The 22,400-nt window shown below is 45.8% G+C and overlaps 5 protein-coding genes and 1 long non-coding RNA gene across 6 annotated transcripts in view; 4 read left to right on the forward strand and 2 right to left on the reverse strand.

The window, feature by feature from the left end:
• LOC112349067 (chlorophyll a-b binding protein type 2 member 2-like) overlaps positions 1-670 on the forward strand; it is a 1,457-nt gene extending 787 nt beyond the window's left edge. The window contains exon 2 of the mRNA XM_024682731.1: positions 3-670. Coding sequence (XP_024538499.1) covers positions 3-578 — 576 coding nt within the window. The 3' untranslated portion in view covers positions 579-670. The remainder of the gene's footprint in view (positions 1-2) is intronic.
• Positions 671-963: 293 nt separating this feature from the next.
• Positions 964-3,046, reverse strand: LOC9657137 (aldehyde dehydrogenase family 2 member B7, mitochondrial). The gene is made up of 10 exons (XM_002977907.2): positions 2,913-3,046; positions 2,704-2,846; positions 2,499-2,649; positions 2,203-2,432; positions 2,064-2,153; positions 1,819-1,992; positions 1,630-1,767; positions 1,436-1,573; positions 1,316-1,377; positions 964-1,257 (listed from the first exon to the last, which is right to left on the reverse strand). Exons 1-10 carry the CDS (start codon positions 2,986-2,988, stop codon positions 984-986), a joined length of 1,476 nt encoding a protein of 491 aa, XP_002977953.1. The 5' UTR covers positions 2,989-3,046; the 3' UTR covers positions 964-983.
• A 1,081-nt stretch (positions 3,047-4,127) lies between these two features.
• LOC9657786 (subtilisin-like protease SBT5.4) lies at positions 4,128-7,055 on the forward strand. Its single transcript, XM_002977747.2, has 10 exons — positions 4,128-4,208; positions 4,274-4,386; positions 4,436-4,533; positions 4,591-4,782; positions 4,881-4,992; positions 5,045-5,695; positions 5,746-5,985; positions 6,035-6,149; positions 6,210-6,399; positions 6,451-7,055. Exons 1-10 carry the CDS (start codon positions 4,149-4,151, stop codon positions 6,987-6,989), a joined length of 2,310 nt encoding a protein of 769 aa, XP_002977793.2. The 5' UTR covers positions 4,128-4,148; the 3' UTR covers positions 6,990-7,055.
• Positions 7,056-7,124: 69 nt separating this feature from the next.
• On the forward strand, positions 7,125-8,979 carry LOC112349068. The gene is made up of 3 exons (XM_024682732.1): positions 7,125-7,142; positions 7,357-7,668; positions 7,878-8,979. The coding sequence occupies exons 1-3, from the start codon at positions 7,125-7,127 to the stop codon at positions 8,154-8,156; spliced, it is 609 nt and encodes a 202-aa protein (XP_024538500.1). The 3' UTR covers positions 8,157-8,979.
• An 837-nt stretch (positions 8,980-9,816) lies between these two features.
• Positions 9,817-12,669, forward strand: LOC9657138 (subtilisin-like protease SBT5.4). The gene is made up of 10 exons (XM_002977748.2): positions 9,817-9,876; positions 9,939-10,051; positions 10,105-10,202; positions 10,263-10,454; positions 10,559-10,670; positions 10,723-11,370; positions 11,420-11,659; positions 11,709-11,823; positions 11,884-12,073; positions 12,125-12,669. The coding sequence occupies exons 1-10, from the start codon at positions 9,817-9,819 to the stop codon at positions 12,667-12,669; spliced, it is 2,313 nt and encodes a 770-aa protein (XP_002977794.2).
• An 8,192-nt stretch (positions 12,670-20,861) lies between these two features.
• Positions 20,862-21,153, reverse strand: LOC9657787. Its single transcript, XR_002993282.1, has 3 exons — positions 21,106-21,153; positions 20,928-21,040; positions 20,862-20,874 (listed from the first exon to the last, which is right to left on the reverse strand). It is a non-coding gene; the product is annotated as an uncharacterized LOC9657787 (long non-coding RNA).
• Positions 21,154-22,400: the final 1,247 nt, after the last annotated feature.

The raw sequence follows: 22,400 nt of genomic DNA on the forward strand, positions 1-22,400 counted from the left end.
CTGGCGACTACGGCTGGGATACCGCGGGTCTCTCGGCCGACCCCGAGACGTTCGCCAAAAACCGGGAGCTCGAAGTCATCCACTCCCGCTGGGCCATGCTCGGAGCTCTCGGCTGCGTCACCCCCGAGCTCCTCGCCAAGAACGGCATCAAGTTTGGCGAGGCTGTGTGGTTCAAGGCCGGCTCGCAGATCTTCAAGGAAGGTGGCCTCGACTACCTGGGAAATCCCAACCTCGTCCACGCACAGAGCATCCTTGCCATCTGGGCCAGCCAAGTTATCCTCATGGGAGCCGTCGAAGGCTACAGAATTGGAGGTGGACCGCTCGGCGAGGGGCTGGACAAGATCTACCCCGGAGGTGCGTTTGATCCGCTCGGACTCGCTGACGACCCGGATACTTTCGCTGAGCTCAAGGTGAAGGAGTTGAAGAACGGCAGACTGGCGATGTTCTCCATGTTTGGTTTCTTCACTCAGGCCATTGTTACAGGCAAGGGACCCATCGAGAACTTGCTCGACCACCTTGACAACCCCACCGTCAACAATGCCTGGGCGTATGCAACCAACTTCACTCCCGGATCCTAGACGCTTCAATTTGCAAAGAAAAAAAGAAAAAGATGATGTTCCGAAATCACTGTAAACCAGAATAAAACATGCTTACTTCTTGTCACTGTTGACACTTCGGAACTTGTGAAGAGCAGTGATCCTGTTGGACTTGACAAAGAAGATCCTCGTGTGCCTTTTAGGATCGAGCTTGCAAAGTTCCTCGTTGAGAACAGAATAAAAAAACTTTACGTGATTATACACGACATGGAACCATTTCCTGTTATCAAAGCTATGCATTGCCTCTGGAAAACTCACTGAGAATCAGCAAAAAGAAACAAGGAAGCTGAACTAGTAACTTACCTTGATCGATTGTTGGGTGAACAAGCACTGCCAAATCTTGTAAAAGACGGTATCAGAACAAGTGAAACAAGAAAAAAGAAAGAGTCAATTCCAAGGAGAGTTTTCCAGAGGCATGAGAATGGACTTGTGCTGGAGATATGGAAGCAAGCCTTCGTATCCATTCTCTCGGCCGATTCCACTCATCTTGTAGCCTCCAAACGGTACTGTTGGTCCTGCTCTCAGGTAGGAATTCACGTAGACAACGCCCGATTTGATCGACCTGGTCAGAAGATTGACTGTGTCAATGTTTTTGCTGAAGACCGCCGCTGCTAGACCGTAGTGTGTGCTGTTTGCAAGCTCCACGGCTTCGTCAAGAGTCCTGACTCAGTGAAGTAATTACCATCAGATAAACCAAGGCATAAACGAAGCTTTCTTACTTGAACTTGAGCACTGAAAGCACGGGACCAAAGATTTCCTCGTTGGCAATCTTCATGGATTGCTACACAAATGTCCTGGATGTTTTGAGAAAAGAGTAAGAGAATTTTAACACAGCAAACCTTGACGTCTCCAAAAATTGTTGGCTGGATGTAAAATCCTTTGTCGCCAATGCGTTTGCCTCCCACTAGAAGGCTGGCACCTTCTTTTTTTCCCGACTCAATGTAGCTCAAAACTTTGTCCAGCTGCTCCTGGTTGATCTGATAAAACAGTTCGTGACTAGTTTCCGAAAGATCAAGAGAGGATATTTTCTTACTTGGGGACCATTTTGGACTCCGGACTGGAAAGGATCTCCAATTACACGTTCGCTTGCCAGCTTGACAGACCTCTTGATAAACTCGTCATGAATACTTTCGTGAACAAAGACTCGCGATGCAGCAACACAGACTTGTCCCTGAAACACATGTCATCATTTCCAAACAAGTTCCCATCCTGAAAATTTCACCTGATGCATGAAAATGGCATTTTGAGAGACGGCCACAGCCGAGTCCAAGTCGGCATCCTCGCAGATTATAAACGGAGATTTGCCACCAAGCTCCAGTGTGACGGGCTTTAAGTTGCTTCTCGCAGCACTCTCCATTATCATTCTTCCAACTTCAGTGGAACCAGTAAATGTCACCTGAGGAAAAAATGAACTTTTTTTTTCAACTTTTTTTTTCAACTTTTCTTTTCAATTGCAAGCTTTCTTACCTTATCCACGCTCATATGCTTCGAAATCGCGGCTCCTGCAGTGGGACCATAACCAGGAATAACATTGAGGACTCCCGCGGGAATCCCTGCCTATATTCGTGAAGAAAAAATGACTTTTTGTAGTGCAAGTCTTTCTTACCTCTTGAGAAAGACTCGCCAGGAGCAGTCCTGTCAAAGGTGTCTGCTCGGCAACCTTGACAACGATCGTATTTCCACAAGTTAACGCAGACCCGACTTTGTTGAGAAACATATGAGCCGGGAAGTTCCACGGAACAATCGCTCCAACCACACCAATTGGCTCCAAAAGGGTGTAGCACATCCGAGTAGAATCAGTTCGCAAGGTCTTTCCATTGAGCTTGTCAGCCCAGCCTGAGAAAAAAAAAGCCACTCCACTGGTTCAGCAGTGTTTCGATATTGAAAATATGTTTGTAGTACCTGCATTGTATCGCAGAGAGGCAACCGAACCCGCAATTATCCCCTTGCTTAGATCGATCAACATTCCGTTGTTGAGGGTCTCAAGAGTTGCCAGTTCGTCGAGATGTTCCTCGATCACATCCGCGAACTTGTAAAGTATCCTTCCTCTTTCCTATCAAACGAGCATGAACAAAAGATAAGTAAGAAGGAAGAAGGAAGAACTCACAGCAGCAGCAAGTCGTGGCCAGGGCCCGTGATCAAACGCTTCGCGCGCGGCTCTCACGGCCAGATCCACATCCGCCGCGTCTCCCTCGGCGACTTGAGCAATACATTCCGAGTTGCTGGGATTGAAAGTGGGGAACGTCTTGCCTGCGAAAGATCGACAAAACCATTTCACTCTCACCACAAAAGCACGAGAAAAGCAAAGATCACAACCTGAGACAGCGTCCACGAATCGCCCATCGATGAAGAGCTTGGTGTGCTTGACGAGATCCTTGGCATCGCTCCCCATATCTTTTTTACTTTGCTGCTCTCCAAGCCTCGAGTAGTATATACCGGTGCGAATACCAATGCGATATGATATCGACGTGGACCTGTTATTTCAGTGGTAGGTATGGTGGCCAAAAACTTCGTAAAAAGGATTGACAAACGCAAATCTTGATAAACTAGCATCAAAACACATTTACCGTTCGGTGATGCAGTACTGTTAGGTGCGAAGATTGAAATAAGGGAGAGACAACTCACTTTCTCCGATGGTCACAGAAGTTGGGGGGTCTGCTTAAACATGAATCTTCACAGGACTCCTCTCAGTTAAATTGAGGCTATTTCAGAGTTAATGAGTCCTTGATAGAAATTAAACTTCCCAAACAAGCTTTCTCCAAACCTTAGAAAGATGTTGCCCAATTTTATGTCCATGATGTTTTTTCATCCCCAACATGCACTCTAAGCATTCATTCTACTTCATGAACTGAAGGAAAAACTTTAAAAAGAATATACAATATAACAATAATTTTAATTTTAAATATTCTAGACCCATCTTTCCTGGCCGCGGAGAGAGCCTCGGCGTGGCTTCCCTGGCACCCGCTCCAGCGTTCGGCAGAGTCGTGCTGTGTGGTCCATGGCATGGCCTTGGGGCCACATCCACACACCTGTTGGGCAAGGGGGAGGGAGGCAGCAGTGTGGTCCTCTGGGCTTCCAAGGGAAGCAAGCCTCGGGGGCGGCGGGAAAGGGGAGGGGCCCCCACCTGCCGTGTGACGGAGGGAGGAAGGGGGGAGGACTCTCCCGGGCCCAAACCGCATGGAGAAGCCTCAGCCTGTGTGCGTGTGAGGGAGAAGTACGTGATGCAAACCAGTATTAACAGCGTCTGGATGAAGAACACTCCCCATGAGTGTTTTCCTCCTTGTCCTTGGAAATCAATCAAGCTGAGAAAGAACTACTATAATCTGTCAGCTAGTGATGCTAAATTCTTGTGATATAATTTAACAACGACAAATTCTCCTGAATAAGTCGTATTCCAATGAGCTATAATTTGTAAACTCGTGATATACTTAACATCACTAGCCCAGTCAAACAAGGCGGCCTGAGATGCGCGTCACAGGAAATTTTCCGCAGTTTCCAATATAAATGATTACATCTTCTTCCTGCAATTCTCAAATACAATTCTTCGAGTTCATGGCGCTCTCAATCTTTTTATACTTTCTTCTAAGTTTAAGTGCCATGTCCATCTCTCAGGTCTTTGCCTTTCTTATCTCGCACGAGACAATCTCTTAAAGCCCATGGTTTGATTTTATTTCCAGGGACGAGATCAAGGAGACACTCACATTGTCTATTTGGGGAATGTCGATAAATCCCTCCATCCAGACGCTGTTACAAGCTCCCATCACGCACTCCTTGGGGATGTTCTAGGAAGGTAAAACTCCAGAAGAAATTATGAATTCATCCAAATTCGTGTATTCCAGTGTCAAAGCTGCCAGAGAATCAATCGGTTTTAGCTACAGGCATGGATTTAGTGGCTTCTCGGCTCGTTTGACAGAAGAACAAGCTGCTCAACTCTCTGGTAACGCATCATAAAAACATTATACATAATCTAAGTCAGTCTTTATCCATATTGCAGGCCTCCCAAACGTCTTGTCCGTCTTTCGCAATGAAATCCACACGGTCCACACCACAAACTCATGGGAATTTCTGGGACTCTATGGAAGTGGAGAGAAATCCTTGTTTGGTGCTAGTGAAGCTACTGAATCATCGTGGTTATGGAAGAAATCAAAATTCGGCAAGGACGTTATCATTGGTGTTTTGGATTCAGGTATTTCTCTCTTTCTTCTTGTTTTCATGGTTGGCAGGAGAAGGTCCGCCAACTTTGCTAGCATGGCAGAGGGCTTGGACTAATGTTGGTTTTCCCAGGAGTATGGCCAGAGTCGGAAAGCTTTTCGGATCATGGCATGGGACCAATCCCCGAAAGATGGAAAGGAACTTGCGAAACTGGGGAGCAATTCCGCTCTTCTCACTGCAACAAGTAAAAGCAAGACTCACGTGAATCTAAATTTGTTCAACTTTTGATCTTTCAGGAAGCTTATAGGTGCCAGATTCTTCTCTCGCGGCCTACAGGATGGTCCCAAGGCTTATGCAAAAGCAAACCAAGAAGTTCTTTCTCCAAGAGATGTTCAAGGCCATGGAACTCACGTGGCTTCCACTGCCGGAGGTCGATTTGTGAGAAACGCAAACTGGTTTGGCTACGCGAAAGGCACTGCAAAAGGTGGAGCTCCAGACTCACGTCTCGCAATCTACAAGATATGCTGGAGAAACGTCACGGCCCGGACCGTAGGGTGTGAAGACGCTCACATTCTCAGCGCATTTGATATGGGAATCCACGATGGCGTGGATATCATTTCTGCATCTTTTGGTGGTTTAGCAGATGATTACTTCCTTGATTCTACGTCCATTGGAGCGTTCCATGCCATGCAGAAAGGCATTGTGGTGGTGGCTGCCGCTGGAAACGTGCAGGAACGTGAAGGGCCTGGCTCGGTGCAAAATGTAGCTCCTTGGATCATCACTGTTGGGGCGAGCACTCTTGATCGATCCTATTTTGGAGACCTTTACCTTGGCAACAATAAATCATTTCGTGGTTTTAGTATGACGGAGCAAAGATTAAAAAAGCGGTGGTATCATCTTGCTGCGGGAGCCGATGTTGGCTTGCCAACTTCCAACTTTTCAGCCAGGTAAAATATCAAATCTATAGATTTGAGTTAAAGAAATATTAATGCTGCAGGCAACTGTGTATGAGCCAGTCTTTGGATCCCAAGAAAGTCCGGGGAAAGATTGTGGCATGCTTGAGAGGGCCGATGCAGCCAGTGTTCCAATCATTCGAAGTTTCTCGAGCTGGCGGAGCTGGGATTATCTTTTGCAACTCCACTCTAGTCGATCAAAATCCTAGAAATGAATTTCTTCCCTCGGTTCATGTCGATGAAGAAGTTGGACAAGCCATCTTTTCATATATCAAATCTACAAGGTAAAATCTTCGTTCTTCTTTCTGTTTCTTACCTTTGTGTGCCTGGCAGAAATCCTGTAGCGGATATACAGCATCAGATATCATTGAGAAATCAAAAGCCTGCTCCTTTCATGGCACCTTTTTCTTCCTCTGGTCCCAACTTCATTGATCCAGACATTCTCAAGGTTTGTCAATGCTTTCTGTCTATTTGTTTTGGTAGATTTTGAAGATTTTTGTTCTTTCAGCCGGATATTACAGCTCCAGGAGTATACATTCTAGCAGCATACACTCAATTCAACAATTCTGAAGTACCATACCAATTTTTATCTGGAACCTCCATGTCTTGCCCTCACGTCACTGGGATTGTCGCCCTACTAAAATCCTATCGTCCAGCCTGGAGTCCAGCAGCAATCAAATCAGCCATAGTAACAACAGGTAACTAAGTGATACATCTTTGTTTGTTACTGACACTTCAAAACAAAACAGGTTACTCATTCGATAATCTTGGAGAACCAATCAAGAATTCATCACGAGCTCCTGCGTCACCCTTTGATTTTGGTGGAGGGCATGTAAATCCAAATGCTGCTGCACACCCTGGCCTAGTATACGATGCCGACGAGCAAGACTACATTGGATATCTCTGCGGTCTGGGATACAACCACACTGAACTTCAGATCCTCACGCAAACTTCGGCTAAGTGTCCTGACAACCCCACAGACCTCAACTATCCATCCATTGCCATCTCCGATTTGCGCCGCAGCAAAGTCGTGCAGAGGCGAGTGACGAACGTGGACGATGATGCGACGAATTACACGGCATCTATCGAGGCACCGGAGAGTGTGTCGGTGTCGGTTCATCCATCGGTGCTGCGGTTCAAGCACAAGGGCGAGACGAAAGCATTCCAGGTGATATTTAGAGTGGAGGACGACTCAAACATTGATAAGGATGTTTTCGGGAAGCTGATATGGAGCAACGGAAAGTATACGGTCACAAGCCCCATTGCAGTCAAGCCAAGCAGATCTTAAGCAATTTTTGGGATGGAATAAAATTTCGAACATAAAATAAAATTTCGAAACATTCGTGTTCTGGTAGATTTTTTTGCCTGGTAGATTTTTTGCCTCGGAGGCTCATGCAAAAGCCAATCAATTTCCAGACCATGGATGCCAAGTGCTCCAACTGTCAGCGAACATCCATTGGAGCTTAATCATTATTAGTATAATCTTGGGGCAATATTGATCACCTTACCTATCGCATGCGAAGCAATTGCTCTACCATGTGAACTACACCCTTTTAACACACGCCATTTTTTATGTTCTCCATTGTGACCCACAAAAGCATATTCGGTCAAGTGATATTAATGGCAAAGAGAACAGGAAGAAAGAAAGAATTTAGGGTTCTACGGCCCCAGATGGTCGATCTGGGGCAGGGATCTTTGCGTGTGGACGGAGCATCGATGGTGTGCAAGGAATCGGCGAGGTAGCGCTTCCAATATCGCTGGACGGCGCCTTTACGCTCCAGGAAGCGCCGCCGTATGGGCTTGGGAATCGGACTCTGGTCGACACAGCCGTGCGAAGAGCTTGGCAGATCGATGGTGGCAAAGTCTTGTCGCATTTTTCCAGCCACACTGTCCAAGCCGTCGCTGCTATTGCTGTTCGTGGCTTGGGGATGGATCCGATTTGTGCAAGCTGCTGGTTTACGAATCAGGTGGGAAACACATATTATCCATTTCCTCTCTTTCCTCGTACTCTTTCGTTGTTTGCGTTTTTTCTTGGCTAGTCTTCACTCTATTTTACGTCCTTGTTTGATTTCTTACGTGTTTAGATTTCAGTGTTTCATAGCTAGTTTCTCTTTGCGTGGGTCTTTCTTATACTTGGTAGAAGGAATCTGATCTTGTTCTTTCACAAGATGGACAGTTCAAGCTACACCGAGACATCGAGAAGGAGCCTGGCATGTTTGCCACTCTCATACTCCAGCTCCCTGCATGGTTGCCAGGGAGGTGCTCTCGTGGTTCAGCATGGCAACCTCACTTTGACGCTGGCTTCAAGGACACCGTCTTCTTTGCCGACTGCGAGCATGAAATCCAGCCAGTGAGACGAGGAAGGTGTGCGTGCATTTCAACCTGGTACGCAAGACGAACGTTAGATCCAACAGAGCTCTGTGCGAAGTTAGTACCGCGACTGTGCTACGAGTGAAGTCATCTCTCGCACCTTAGATCCAGGATGCAAATTCGTCGTTAGAGAAGTTGGTCTTTTGTGTACACGGAGACAAATCTTTGCTTCTCTGGACTTAAAAGATCAAGACAGGCTGGTGGTGGAGCTCCTAGGAAACGTACCGGTACTGCAGTGCTGCTGTGGTGTTTTGGCAGAAACGCAAGAGCATCGAGCTCGTTTGCCGGGGCAGGACTTGAAGGAGCTCTGGACATGGTGGAGTGGAGGGAGCTTCGGACTTCTCGGCTTGGCTCATATATCTAGTTAAGTACTATATTGCGGATATGAGCTCCTACGATCACTACAGGAGGAACGGAAACTTTTGCCGCTTGATCAAGCTTTGCCTTGACTCGGGTGATTCCAACTAAGTTTATCGGCTGATCGAGGTGCTGGGACAGGAAAGAAGCTCCCACAATCACTACACGAGATATCTTTTGAAGGGATCAAGTCCGTTAAGGTTGCAAAGGTGGTTGCTCAAGCCCCCAAGTTTCTGGGATGGGATGCCCCGAGAGATCTCGTTTTGAAGCTTCTCCGGAGCTAGACCAGTTCGTGTTCTTCTGCCGTAATCTCGATAGCTGAGATGCTCTTCGCCCTGAGGCTGCACGATCAAATTCCGTTCTTCATCGAGTAGAAAGCTGGAACGGGAGATGTTTGCAAGCTGCTCATCAACCTCTGGAAGCAAGACGCTGCTCAACGCGTCCGTTGGAAGAACGATACTTACCTCTATCCGAAGCTTTGCGGGGTGGTCACAACCACGAGAAGAAAGTTTGTATCTCGTCAGATGAAATCCAAAGAAGAAATCTTGTTAGGGCTACAAGATCACCAAAAGAAAATCTACCAGCATTGATCCTGGAAGAAATCCAGCGTTTCCAGGAGGCGCGCTATGGCCCGGAATGGTTTAGGGCTTAGCCTTGTCTGGTCTGCCTGCCATGGCAAGAAACATTGCGAAAAAGATGCTGTGCAATTGGGCTTATACTGAAAGTTGCAGCTTTAGCGGACAAACAGCACTAGATCACTCTATCAAAGACTGGTGTCCCAGTTAAACTGAGGCTATTTCAGGGTTAATGTACACAATGATGTTTTTTCATCCCCAACATGCACTGTAAGCATTCAATAGCTTGAAGTTCTTCCTTCAATTCACGTGAACTGAAGGATAAACTTCACTGGCTGAAGCCTTGGAGGTTAAAGTATATAAAATAATAAAAAAGAATATACAATATCAAAATAATCTTGATTTTGAAATTCTAGCCACTACTTAAACCCATCTTCCTAGCTAGAAGTACGTGATGCAAACCAGTATTAACAGCGTCTGGATGAAGAACACTCCCCATGAGTGTTTCCTTCTTGTCCGAGCAAATCAATCAAGCTGAGAAAGAACTATTATAATCTGTCAGCTAGTGATGCTAAATTCTCGTGATATAATTTAACATCGACAATTCTCCTGAATAAGTCGTATTTCAAAGAGCTATAATTTGTAAACTCGTGATATACTTTACCATCACTAGCCCTTGACAAATTCTCCTGAATAAGTCATATAAGTCAAACAAGCCGGCCTGAGATGCGCGTCACAGGAAATTTTCCGCAGTTTCCAATATAAATGATTACATCTTCTTCCTGCAATTCTCAAATACAATTCTTCGAGTTCATGGCGCTCTCAATCTGTTTATACGTTCTTCTAAGTTTAAGTGCCATCTCCATCTCTCAGGTCTTTACCTTTCTTATCTCGCAGGAGACAATCTTTTAAAGCTGGTTTGATTTTATTTCCAGGGACGAGATCAAGGAGACACTCACATTGTCTATTTGGGGAATGTCGATAAATCCCTCCATCCAGACGCTGTTACAAGCTCCCATCACGCACTCCTTGGGGATGTTCTAGGAAGGTAAAACTCCAGAAGAAAAAAATTATGAATTCATCCAAATTCGTGTATTCCAGTGTCAAAGCTGCCAGAGAATCAATCGGTTTTAGCTACAGGCATGGATTTAGTGGCTTCTCGGCTCGTTTGACAGAAGAACAAGCTTCTAAACTCTCTGGTAACGCATCATAGAAACATTATACATAATCTAAGTCAATAATCTTTATCCATATTGCAGGTCTCCCAAACGTCTTGTCCGTCTTTCGCAATGAAATCCACACGGTCCACACCACAAACTCATGGGAATTTCTGGGACTCTATGGAAGCGGAGAGAAATCCTTGTTTGGTGCTAGTGAAGCTACTGAATCATCGTGGTTATGGAAGAAATCAAAATTCGGCAAGGACGTTATCATTGGTGTTTTGGATTCAGGTATTTCTCTCTTTCATCTTCTTCTTGTTTTCATGGTCGGCAGGAGAAGGTCCGCCGACTTTGCTAGCATGGGAGAGGGCTTGGACTAATGTTGGTTTTCCCAGGAGTATGGCCAGAGTCGGAAAGCTTTTCGGATCATGGCATGGGACCAACCCCCGAAAGATGGAAAGGAACTTGCGAAACTGGGGAGCAATTCAACGCTTCTCACTGCAACAAGTAAAAACAACACTCAAGTGAATTAAAATTTTTTCAACTTATGATCTTTCAGGAAACTTATCGGTGCCAGATTCTTTTCTCACGGCCTACAGGATGGTCCTGAGGCTTATGCAAAAGCACACCAAGAAGTTCTTTCTCCAAGAGATGTTCACGGCCACGGAACTCACACGGCTTCCACTGCCGGAGGCCGATTCGTGAGAAACACAAACTGGCTTGGCTACGCAAAAGGCACTGCAAAAGGTGGCGCTCCAGACTCACGCCTCGCGATCTATAAGATCTGCTGGAGAAACATCACGAACGGCAGCGCAGGGTGCCCGGATTCTCACATTCTCAGCGCATTTGATATGGGAATCCACGATGGCGTAGATATTTTTTCTGCGTCGATCAGTGGATCGGGCGATTACTTCCAGCACGCACTGTCGATCGGTTCATTCCATGCCATGCAGAAAGGCATTGTGGTGGTAGCTTCTGCTGGAAACGACCAGCAAACTGTGGGTCCTGGCTCTGTGCAAAATGTAGCTCCTTGGGTCATCACTGTTGGAGCGAGCACTCTTGATCGATCCTATTTTGGAGACCTTTACCTTGGCAACAATAAATCATTTCGGGGTTTAAGTATGACGGAGCAAAGATTAAAAAAGCGGTGGTATCATCTTGCTGCGGGGGCCGATGTTGGCTTGCGAACTTCCAACTTTTCAGCCAGGTAAAATATCAATCTATAGATTTGAGTTAAAGAAATATTAATGCTGCAGGCAATTGTGTATGAGCCAGTCTTTGGATCCCAAGAAAGTCCGGGGAAAGATTGTGGCATGCTTGAGAGGGCCGATGCATCCAGCATTCCAATCATTCGAAGTTTCCCGAGCTGGCGGAGCTGGGATTATCTTTTGCAACTCCACTCTAGTCGATCAAAATCCTGGAAATGAATTTCTTCCCTCAGTTCATGTCGACGAAGAAGTTGGACAAGCCATCTTTTCATATATCAAATCTACAAGGTAAAATCTTCGTTCTTCTTTCTGTTTCTTACCTTTGTGTGCCTGGCAGAAATCCTGTAGCGGATATACAGCATCAGATATCATTGAGAAATCAAAAGCCTGCTCCTTTCATGGCACCTTTTTCTTCCTCTGGTCCCAACTTCATTGATCCAGACATTCTCAAGGTTTGTCAATGTTTTCTGTCTATTTGTTTTGGTAGATTTTGAAGATTTTTGTTCTTTCAGCCGGATATTACAGCTCCAGGAGTATACATTCTAGCAGCAAACACACAATTCAACAACTCTCAAATATCATACAAATTCGACTCTGGAACTTCCATGTCTTGCCCTCACGTCACTGGGATTGTTGCCCTACTAAAATCCTATCGTCCAGCCTGGAGTCCAGCAGCAATCAAATCAGCCATAGTAACAACAGGTAACTAAGTGATACATCTTTGTTTGTTACTGACACTTCAAAACAAAACAGGTTACTCATTCGATAATCTTGGAGAACCAATCAAGAACTCATCAAGAGCTCCTGCATCACCCTTTGATTTTGGTGGAGGGCATGTAAATCCAAATGCTGCTGCACACCCTGGCCTAGTATACGACGCCGACGAGCAAGACTACATTGGATATCTCTGCGGTCTGGGATACAACCAGACTGAACTTCAGATCCTCACGCAAACTTCCGCTAAGTGTCCCGACAACCCCACAGACCTCAACTATCCATCCATTGCCATCTCCGATTTGCGCCGCAGCAAAGTCGTGCAGAGGCGAGTGACGAACGTGGACGATGATGTGACGAACTACACAGCATCTATCGAGGCACCAGAGAGTGTGTCAGTGTCGGTTCATCCATCGGTGCTGCGGTTCAAGCACAAGGGCGAGACGAAAGCATTCCAGGTGATATTTAGAGTGGAGGACGACTCAAACATTGATAAGGATGTTTTCGGGAAGCTGATATGGAGCAACGGAAAGTATACGGTCACTAGCCCCATTGCAGTCAAGCCAAGCAGATCTTTGGAATAAAATTTTGAAACATGTGTTCTGGTAGATTTTTTGCCTCGGAGGCTCATGCAAAAATTTCCAGACCATGGATGCCAACTCCAACTCAAAGAATTTAGGGTTCTAAGGCCCAGATGGTCGATGCGAGAAGCCGCAGGGATCTTTGCGTGTGGAGGGAGCATCGATGGTCACCTCCCGCTCCCGGCGAGGTAGCGCTTCCAATATCGCTGGACGGCGCCTTTACGCTCCAGGAAGCGCCGCCGTATGGGCTTGGGAATCGGACTCTGGTCGACACGGCAGATCGATTTTTCCAGCCACACTGTCCAAGCCGTCGCTGCTATTGCTGTTCGTGGCTTGGGGATGGATCCGATTTGTACAAGCTGCTGGTTTGCGAATCAGGGGAAACACATATTATACTCTTTCGTTGTTTGCGTTTTCTCTTGGCTAGTCTTCGCTCTATTTTACGTCCTTGTTTTATCTAGTTAAGTACTATATTGCGGATAGGAGCTCCTACGATCACTACAGGAGGAGCGGAAACTTTTGCCCTTGATCAAGATCAAGCTTTGCCTTGACTCGGGTGATTCCAACTAAGTTTATCTGCTGATCGAGGTGCTGGGACAGGAAAAAAGCTCCCACAATCACATATCTTTTGAAGGGATCGATCAAGTCCGTTAAGGTTGCAAAGGTGGTTGCTTGAGCCCCCAAGTTTCTGGGATGGGATGCCCCGAGAGATCTCGTTTTGAAGCTTCTCCGGAGCTAGAGCTGCTCGCGTGATGGAGTGCGTGGCTGGGAGGTCTCTGGGACGTGGATGAGTTTGCCCAGCCATGCAATTCCTTCTGAGGCTGCACGATCAAATTCCACCCTTCGTCGAATAGAAAGCTTCTGGAAGCAAGACGCTGCTCAACGCGTCTGTTGGACGAACGATACTTAACTCTATCCAAAGCTTTGCGGGGTGGTCACAACCAGAGACCTGAAGGTGGCAGAGCTCGCAAGCAACGTGATGAACGTGTTTTTATGGCTGGACGACGCCACAATGCTGGGGAGCTTCATACTCAATCTCAAGAGCCAGAAGCTCAAGGACTTTGTGGCGAAAGTTTTCCGGGATGGAGGCATCTGGTATCGATCAAAGGGAAGTGTGCTCTTTGCGACATAGCCCAGGAGAGGATCAACGAGCTCTCGAAGGTGCAGAAGCCGGATGCGCACAGGTGGTGTGGCAACGCTTCCGGGTCATCCCGAGGTGGAGGCGTTTCTCCGGGGTCCCCAAGAGACGTTCACAGGTCCCAGGCGCGAAGCTTTGCTAGCAGCTACTTCGATGGGAAGTTTAGGAGCGGCTTCAGTGCAAAGCATAGGCTTCCTTCTGATACTCGGAATGCGTATGCTGAGATGAGGAAGGTGTACACGAATGGACAGACGGAGCTGAGGCTCCTTCAGCAACGCATTTAAGAGGTGAAGATTGGCAAGAGGAAAGCTAGCGCACGCGCTAGCTCATAAAAGAGTGTGTGGTCAAAACTGGCGAGGCCAACAAGGTAAAAGAAGAAAATCGTCAAGTTTACAGTGTTGGTAGCTCAATGTTGCAGCTTCACTGCAGCGAACATTCGTTGTATGAATGCTTCTTGCTTCTTAAATTTTGCATCACGGGTTTAGTCGTCACACGGACACATTCCGCGCCTCCTCCAATATAAATGATCACATCTTCTTACCTACAAATCTCAAACACAAGTCATCAAGTTCATGGCGCTCTCAATCTTCCTTTTAAGTTCAAGTGCCATCTCCATCGCTCAGGTGTATATCATTTCTTATGTAGCGTAACTTCTAGTTTATAAGCCCTTGCGTTTGATTCTATTTCCAGGGACGAGATCAAGGAGACTCTCACATTGCGATAAATCGCTCCATCCAGATGCTGTTACTAACTCCTTCAGGACGTTTTAGGAAGGTAAAACTTCGATCACAAAAGAAAAGAGTATTCGTGTATGCCAGTGTCGAAGTTGCCAGAGATTCACTGGGTTTTAGCTACAGGCATGGATTCAGTGGCTTCCCGGCTAGAACAAGCTTTTAACTCTCTGGTAACGCTCATAGAAATTAAAAATGTAAGTCAATCTCTCCTCACGCTGCAGGCCTCCCAAACGTGTTGTCCATTTTTCCCAACAAAATCCACACGGTCCACACCACATTGACCTCATGGGAGTTTCTCGGCCTCTATGGAAATGGACAGAAAACCTTGTATGGGGGTAGTGAAGCTACTGAATCATCATGGCTATGGAGAAAAGCAAAATTTGGCAAAGACATTATCATCGGCGTTTTGGATTCAGGTATTTCCTTTTTCCATCATTTTCTTCTTTTTACTGGTCTTCTCCAGGAGTATGGCCAGAGTCGGAAAGGTTTTCCGATCATGGCACGGGACCAATCCCCGAAAGATGGAAAGGAACTTGCGAAACTGGGGAGCAATTCCACTCTTCTCACTGCAACAAGTAAAAGCATGACTCACGTGAATCTAAATTTGTTCAACTTTTGATCTTTCAGGAAACTTATAGGTGTCAGATTCTTCTCTCGTGGCCTACACGATGGTCCTGAGGCTTATGCAAAAGCAAACCAAGAAGTTCTTTCTCCAAGAGATGTTGTCGGCCATGGAACTCACGTGGCTTCCACTGCGGGAGGCCGATTTGTGAGAAACACAAACTGGTTTGACTACACGAAAGGCACTGCAAAAGGTGGAGCTCCAGACTCATGTCTCGCAATCTACAAGATATGCTGGAGAAACGTCACGGCCAGCACCATACGATGTGAAGACTCTCACATTCTCAGCGCATTTGATATGGGAATCCACCATGGCGTGGATATCATTTCTGCATCTTTAGGTGATTCAGCTTCCTTGAATCTACGTCCATTGGAGCGTTCCATGCCATGCAGAAAGGCATTGTGGTGGTGGGAAATGTAACCCCCTGGATCATTACTGTTGGAGCGAGCACTCTTGATCGAGCCTACTTTGCAGATCTTTTCCTTGGCAACAATGTACGCAAGTACAGGGCATATAGTCTATTATACATCTCACTTTTTTGGATTCAGGGTTCTAGTTTTACGAGGCAAAGATTGTCAAAACGGAGGTATCATCTTGCTGTGGGTGCCGATGTTGGCTTGCCAAGTTTCCAGCCAGGTAAAATAATTAATCTTAACTTTGAGTTCATTTGAAATTATTAATGATGCAGGCTAATGTGTATGAGCGGGTCTTTGGATCCCAAAGAAGTCCAGGGAAAGATTGTGGCATGCTTGAGAGGGCCGATGCATCCACTTATGTGAAGTTTCTCAAGCTGGTGGAGCTGGGATTATCGTTTGCAACTCCACTGAATTCTTTCTTCAGTTCATGTTGATGAAAGAGTTGGACAAACCATCTTTTTATATATCAAATCTACAAGGTAAAAGAGTTATTTTCTTCCTTTCTTTCCTTTCTTCCTTATTTTCTTTCTTTCTGTTTCTTAGCTTTGTGTCTGGCAGAGATCCTATAGCGGATATACAGCATCAGATAACTTTGAGAAACTGAAAACATGCTCCTTCCATGGCACCTTTTTCATCCTCTAGTCCCAACTCGGTTGATCCAGACATTCTTAAGTTTTGTCAATGTTTTATCATTTTAAATTTTTTTTTTTTTTTTTTTGGGGTATGTTCTTTCAGCCCAATTGACAAGCATATAACTTGTTCCATCTCACAGTGATCCTAGTTTTCTTGAGTTTGTATGTGTGGTAAGAACCATCATGGCTCAGGTGGAGAATGCAAACAGCAGTAGCTTCTGCAATTAGCTTCACCACTCTCACAAGCAAGAATCCTCCTCCTTGTCAAATATGGTCTTCCCACTGCTTCTGCCTGCAACAGCAGGGAGGGTTTTGCATGCCCCGAAGTGAACAGCTTTGTCAACGAATTTGATCCGTTCTACAGATGGTCTCCCTTGCCAGTGTCCTCACCACGGCAACTAGCATCGACATCTAGCTCGCCAATTCCACCTACCAGCAAGCTAGTGCATGGAGAGTGATCAGCACACAAAGCTTCGGATAGAGGTAGGTATCGTTCTTCCATCGGACGCGTTGAGCAGCGTCTTGCTTCCAGAGGTTGATGAGCAGCTTGCAAAGATCTCCCGTTCCAGCTTTCTACTCGGCGAAGGATGGAATTTGATCGTGCAGCCTCAGAGCGAAGAGCATCTCAGTGATCGAGATTACGGCAGAAGAACACGAACTGGTCTAGCTCCGGAGAAGCTTCAAAACGAGATCTCTCGGGGCATCCCATCCCAGAAACTTGGGGGCTTGAGCAACCACCTTTGCAACCTTAACGGACTTGATCCCTTCAAAAGATATCTCGTGTAGTGATTGTGGGAGCTTCTTTCCTGTCCCAGCACCTCGATCAGCCGATAAACTTAGTTGGAATCACCCGAGTCAAGGCAAAGCTTGATCAAGCGGCAAAAGTTTCCGTTCCTCCTGTAGTGATCGTAGGAGCTCCTATCCGCAATATAGTACTTAACTAGATATATGAGCCAAGCCGAGAAGTCCGAAGCTCCCTCCACTCCACCATGTCCAGAGCTCCTTCAAGTCCTGCCCCGGCAAACGAGCTCGACGCTCTTGCGTTTCTGCCAAAACACCACTGCAGCACTGTAGTACCGGTACGTTTCCTAGGAGCTCCACCACCAGCCTGTCTTGACCTTTAAGTCCAGAGAAGCAAAGATTTGTCTCCGTGTACTTGTGCTCGAGACAAAAGACCAACTTCTCTGGCGATGAATTTGCATCCTGGATCTAAGGTGCGAGAGATGACTTCACTCGTAGCACAGTCGCGGTACTAACGTCGCACAGAACTCTGTAGGATCTAACGTTCGTCTTGCGTACCAGGTTGAAATGCAGGCTCGTCTCACTGGCTGGATTTCATGCTCGCAGTCGGCGAAGAAGGCGGTGTCCTTGAAGCCGGCGTCAAAGTGACGTTGCCATGCTGAACCATGAGAGCACCTCCCTGGCAACCATGCAGGGAGCTGGAGTATGAGAGTGGCAAACATGCCAGGCTCCTTCTTGATGTCTCGGTATAGCTTGAAGTGTCCATCTTGTGAAAGAACAAGATCAGATTCGTTCTACCAAGTATAAAAAAGACCCACGCAAAGAGAAACTAGCTATGAAACACTGAAATCTAAACACGTAAGAAATCAAACAAGGACGTAAAATAGAGCGAAGACTAGCCAAGAGAAAACGCAAACAACGAAAGAGTACGAGGAAAGAGAGGAAATGGATAATATGTGTTTCCCACCTGATTCGTAAACCAGCAGCTTGCACAATCGGATCCATCCCCAAGCCACGAACAGCAATAGCAGCGACGGCTCGGACAGTGTGGTTGGAAAAATGCGACTTTGCCACCATCGATCTGCCAAGCTCTTCGCAATTCCCAAGCCCATGCCTGCTCGGCCGCTTCCTGGAGCGTAAAGGCGCCGTCCAGCGATATTGGAAGCGCTACCTCGCCGATTCCTTGCACACCATTGATGCTCCCTCGACACGCAAAGATCCCTGACCATCTGGGGCCGTAGAACCCTAAATTCTTTCTCCTTTCTCGGGAAAGCTTCCCGCGCAAGCCTCGCAATGTTCTCTTCGCTATTAATATCACGTGACCGAATATGCTTTTGTCGGTGATAATGGGTGTTAAAAGGGTGTATTTCAGATGGTAGAGGGATCGCTTTGCATGCGATAGGTAAAAGGATCAATATTGCCCCAAGATTATACTAATAATGATTAAGCTTAGAGCACTTGGCATCCATGGTCTGGAAATTGATTGGCTTTTGCATGAGCCTCCGAGGCAAAAAGTCTACCAGAACACGAACATTGCTATGTTTCAAAATTTTATTCCAAAGATCTGCTTGGCTTGACTGCAATGGGGCTTGTGACCGTATACTTTCCGTTGCTCCATATCAGCTTCCCGAAAACATCCTTATCAATGTTTGTCCTCCACTCTAAATATCTTTCGTCTCGCCCTTGTGCTTGAACCGCAGCACCGATGGATGAACCAACACCGACACACTCTCTGGTGCCTCGATAGTTGCCGTGTACTTCGTCGCATCATCGTCCACGTTCGTCACTCGCCTGTGCATGACTTTGCTGCGGCACAAATGAGAGATATCCAATGTAGTCTTGCTCGTCGGTGTCGCATACTAGGCCAGGGTGTGCAGCAGCATTTGGATTTACATGCCCTCCACCAAAATCAAAGGGTGATGCAGGAGCTCGTGATGAATTCTTGATTGGTTCTCCAAGATTATCGAATGAGTAACCTGTTTTGTTTTGAAGTGTCAGTAACAAACACAGATGTATCACTTAGTTACCTGTTGTAACTATGGCTGATTTGATTGCTGCTGGACTCCAGGCTGGACGATAGGATTTTAGTAGGGCGACAATCCCAGTGACGTGAGGGCAAGACATGGAGGTTCCAGATGAAAATTGGTATGGTACTTCTGAGTTGTTGAATTGAGTGTATGCTGCTAGAATATTTACTCCTGGAGCTGTAATATCCGGCTGAAAGAACAAAAATCTTCAAAAACTACCAAAACAAATACACAGAAAACATTGACAAACCTTGAGAATGTCTGGATCAATGAAGTTGGGACCAGAGGATGAAAAAGGTGCCATGAAAGGAGCAGGCTTTTGATTTCTCAATGTTATCTGATGCTGTATATCCGCTATAGGATCTCTGCCAGACACAAAGGTAAAAAACCAGAAAGAAGAACGAAGATTTTACCTTGTAGATTTTATATATGAAAAGATGGCTTGTCCAACTTCTTCATCAACATGAACCGAAGGAAGAAATTCATCTGTAGGATTTTGATCGACTAGAGTGGAGTTGCAAAAGATAATCCCAGCTCCGCCAGCTCGAGAAACTTCGAATGATTGGAATGCTGGATGCATCGGCCCTCTCAAGCATGCCACAATCTTTCCCCGGACTTTCTTGGGCTCCAAAGACTGGCTCATACACAATTGCCTGCAGCATTAATATTTCTTTAACTCAAATCTATAGATTGATATTTTACCTGGTTGAAAAGTTGGAAGTTGGCACAGCAAGATGATACCACCGCTTTTTTAATCTTTGCTCCGTCATACTTAAACCCCGAAATGATTTATTGTTGCCAAGGTAAAGGTCTCCAAAATAGGATCGATCAAGAGTGCTCGCTCCAACAGTGACGACCCAAGGAGCTACATTTTTCACAGAGCCAGGGCCTTCTTCCCGCTCGTTTCCAGCGGAAGCCACCACCACAATGCCTTTCTGCATGGCATGGAACGCTCCAATGGACGTAGAATCAAGGAAGTAATCACCCGCTGAACGACCGAAAGATGCAGAAATGATATCCACGCCATCGTGGATTCCCATATCAAATGCGCTGAGAACGTGAGAATCCGGGCACCTTACACTGCCCTCCGTGATGTTTCTCCAGCATATCTTGTAGATTGCGAGACGTGAGTCCCTTTCGCATAGCCAAACCAGTTTGCGTTTCTCACAAATCGGCCTCCGGCAGTAGAAGCCACGTGAGTTCCATGGCCTTGAACATCTCTTGGGGAAAGAAGTTCTTGGTGTGCTTTTGCATAGACCTCGGGACCATCTTGCAGGCCGTGGGCCCTGAAAGATCAAAAGTTGAAAACATTTAAATTCACTTAGAGTGTTGTTTCTTACTTGTTGCAGTGAGAAGCGTAATTGCTCCCCAGTTTCGCAAGCCCCTTTCCATCTTTTGGGGATTGGTCCCATGCCATGATCCAAAAAGCTTTCCGACTCTGGCCATACTCCTGGGAAAACCAACATTAGTCCAAGCCCTCTGCCATGCTAGCAAAGTTGGCGGACCTTCTCCTGCCCACCATGAAAACAAGAAGATGAAAGAGAGAAATACCTGAATCCAAAACACCAATGATAACGTCCTTGCCAAATTTTGATTTCTTCCATAACCACGATGATTCAATAGCGTCACTAGCACCAAACAAGGATTTCTCTCCACTTCCATAGAGTCCCAGAAATTCCGATGAGTCTGTGGTGTGGACCGTGTGGAATTCATTGCGAAAGACGGACAAGACGTTTGGGAGGCCTGCAATATGGATAAAGACTGACTTAGATTATGTATAATGTTTCTATGATGCGTTACCAGAGAGTTGAGCAGCTTGTTCTTCTGTTAAACGAGCCGAGAAGCCACTAAATCCATGCCTATAGCTAAAACCCAGTGATTCTCTGGCAGCTTTGACACTGGAATACACGAATTTGGATGAATTCATAATTTTTTTCTTCTGGAGTTTTACCTTCCTAGAACATCCCCAAGGAGTGCGTGATGGGAGCTTGTAACAGCGTCTGGATGGAGGGATTTATCGACATTCCCCAAATAGACAATGTGAGTGTCTCCTTGATCTCGTCCCTAGAAATAAAATCAAACCATGGGCTTTAAAAGATTGTTTCGCGCGAGATAAGAAAGGTAAAGACCTGAGAGATGGAGATGGCACTTAAACTTAGAAGAAAGTATAAACAGATTGAGAGCGCCATGAACTTGAAGAATTGTATTTGAGAATTGCAGGTAGAAGTTATGATTATTTATATTGGAAACTGCTGAATGTTTCATGTGACGTGCATCTCAGGCCGCCTTGTTTGATTCTACAATGAAATACGACTTATTCAGGAGAATTTGTCGATGTTAAATTATATCACAAGAATTTAGCATCACTAGCTGACAGATTATAATAGTTCTTTCTCAGCTTGATTGATTTCCAAGGACAAGGAGGGAGTGTTCTTCATCCAGACGCTGTTAATACTGGTTTGCATCACAGCAGGCATTCGAGAAAGATGGCTAGAATTTCTAAAATTAAGATTATTTTTATATTGTATATTCTTTTTTATTATTTTATATAAGGTTTCAACCAATGAAATTTTTCCTTCAGTTCACGTGAATGTACACAATGATGTTCTTTCATCCCCATGATGCACTCTAAGCATTCAATAGCTTAAAGTTCTTCCTTCAATTAACTCTGAAATAGCTTCAGTTTAACTCCATGAGAGGAGTCTTTGACTGTTTGTCTGCTAAAGCTGCAACTTTCAGTATAAGCCCAATTGCACAGCATCTTTTTCGCAATGTTTCTTGCCATGGCAGGCAGACCAGACAAGGTGAAGCCCTAAACCATTCCGGGCGATGGCGCGGCTCCTGGAAAAGCTGGATTTCTTCCACGATCATGCTGGCAGATTTTCTTGTAGCCCTAACAAGTTTTCTTCTTTGCATTTCATCTGACGAGATATAAACTTTCTTCTCGACCAAACCCCAAGAAAGAGGGGTTGGCCTCTTTCGTCACTTTGTCTTTGGGTGTCGCTTGTCAGTCCTTTTCACGAATCTTTTGGCAGCATTGATCCCGACGTCGTCATATCATATCTAATCTCTTTGATATTCGCATCGGTGTATACTACTCGGGTTTGGATAGCAAGCAAAGCAAAAAAGATATGGGGAGCGATGCCAAGGATCTCGTCAAGCACACCAAGCTCTTCATCGGACACTGTCTCAGGTTGTAATCTTTGCTTTTCTTGTGTTTTTGCGGTGAGAGTGAAATGGTTTTGTGGATCTTTTGCAGGCAAGACGGTCCCCACTTTCAATCCCCAAACAAGTTCCCATCCTGAAAATTTCACATGATGCATGAAAATGGCATTTTGAGAGACGGCCGCAGCCGAGTCCAGGTCGGCATCCTCGCAGATTATAAACGGAGATTTGCCGCCAAGCTCTAGTGTGACTTTAAGTT

This window comes from Selaginella moellendorffii, unplaced genomic scaffold, assembly GCF_000143415.4.
Source record: "Selaginella moellendorffii unplaced genomic scaffold, v1.0 SELMOscaffold_35, whole genome shotgun sequence".
Lineage (NCBI taxonomy): Eukaryota > Viridiplantae > Streptophyta > Lycopodiopsida > Selaginellales > Selaginellaceae > Selaginella > Selaginella moellendorffii.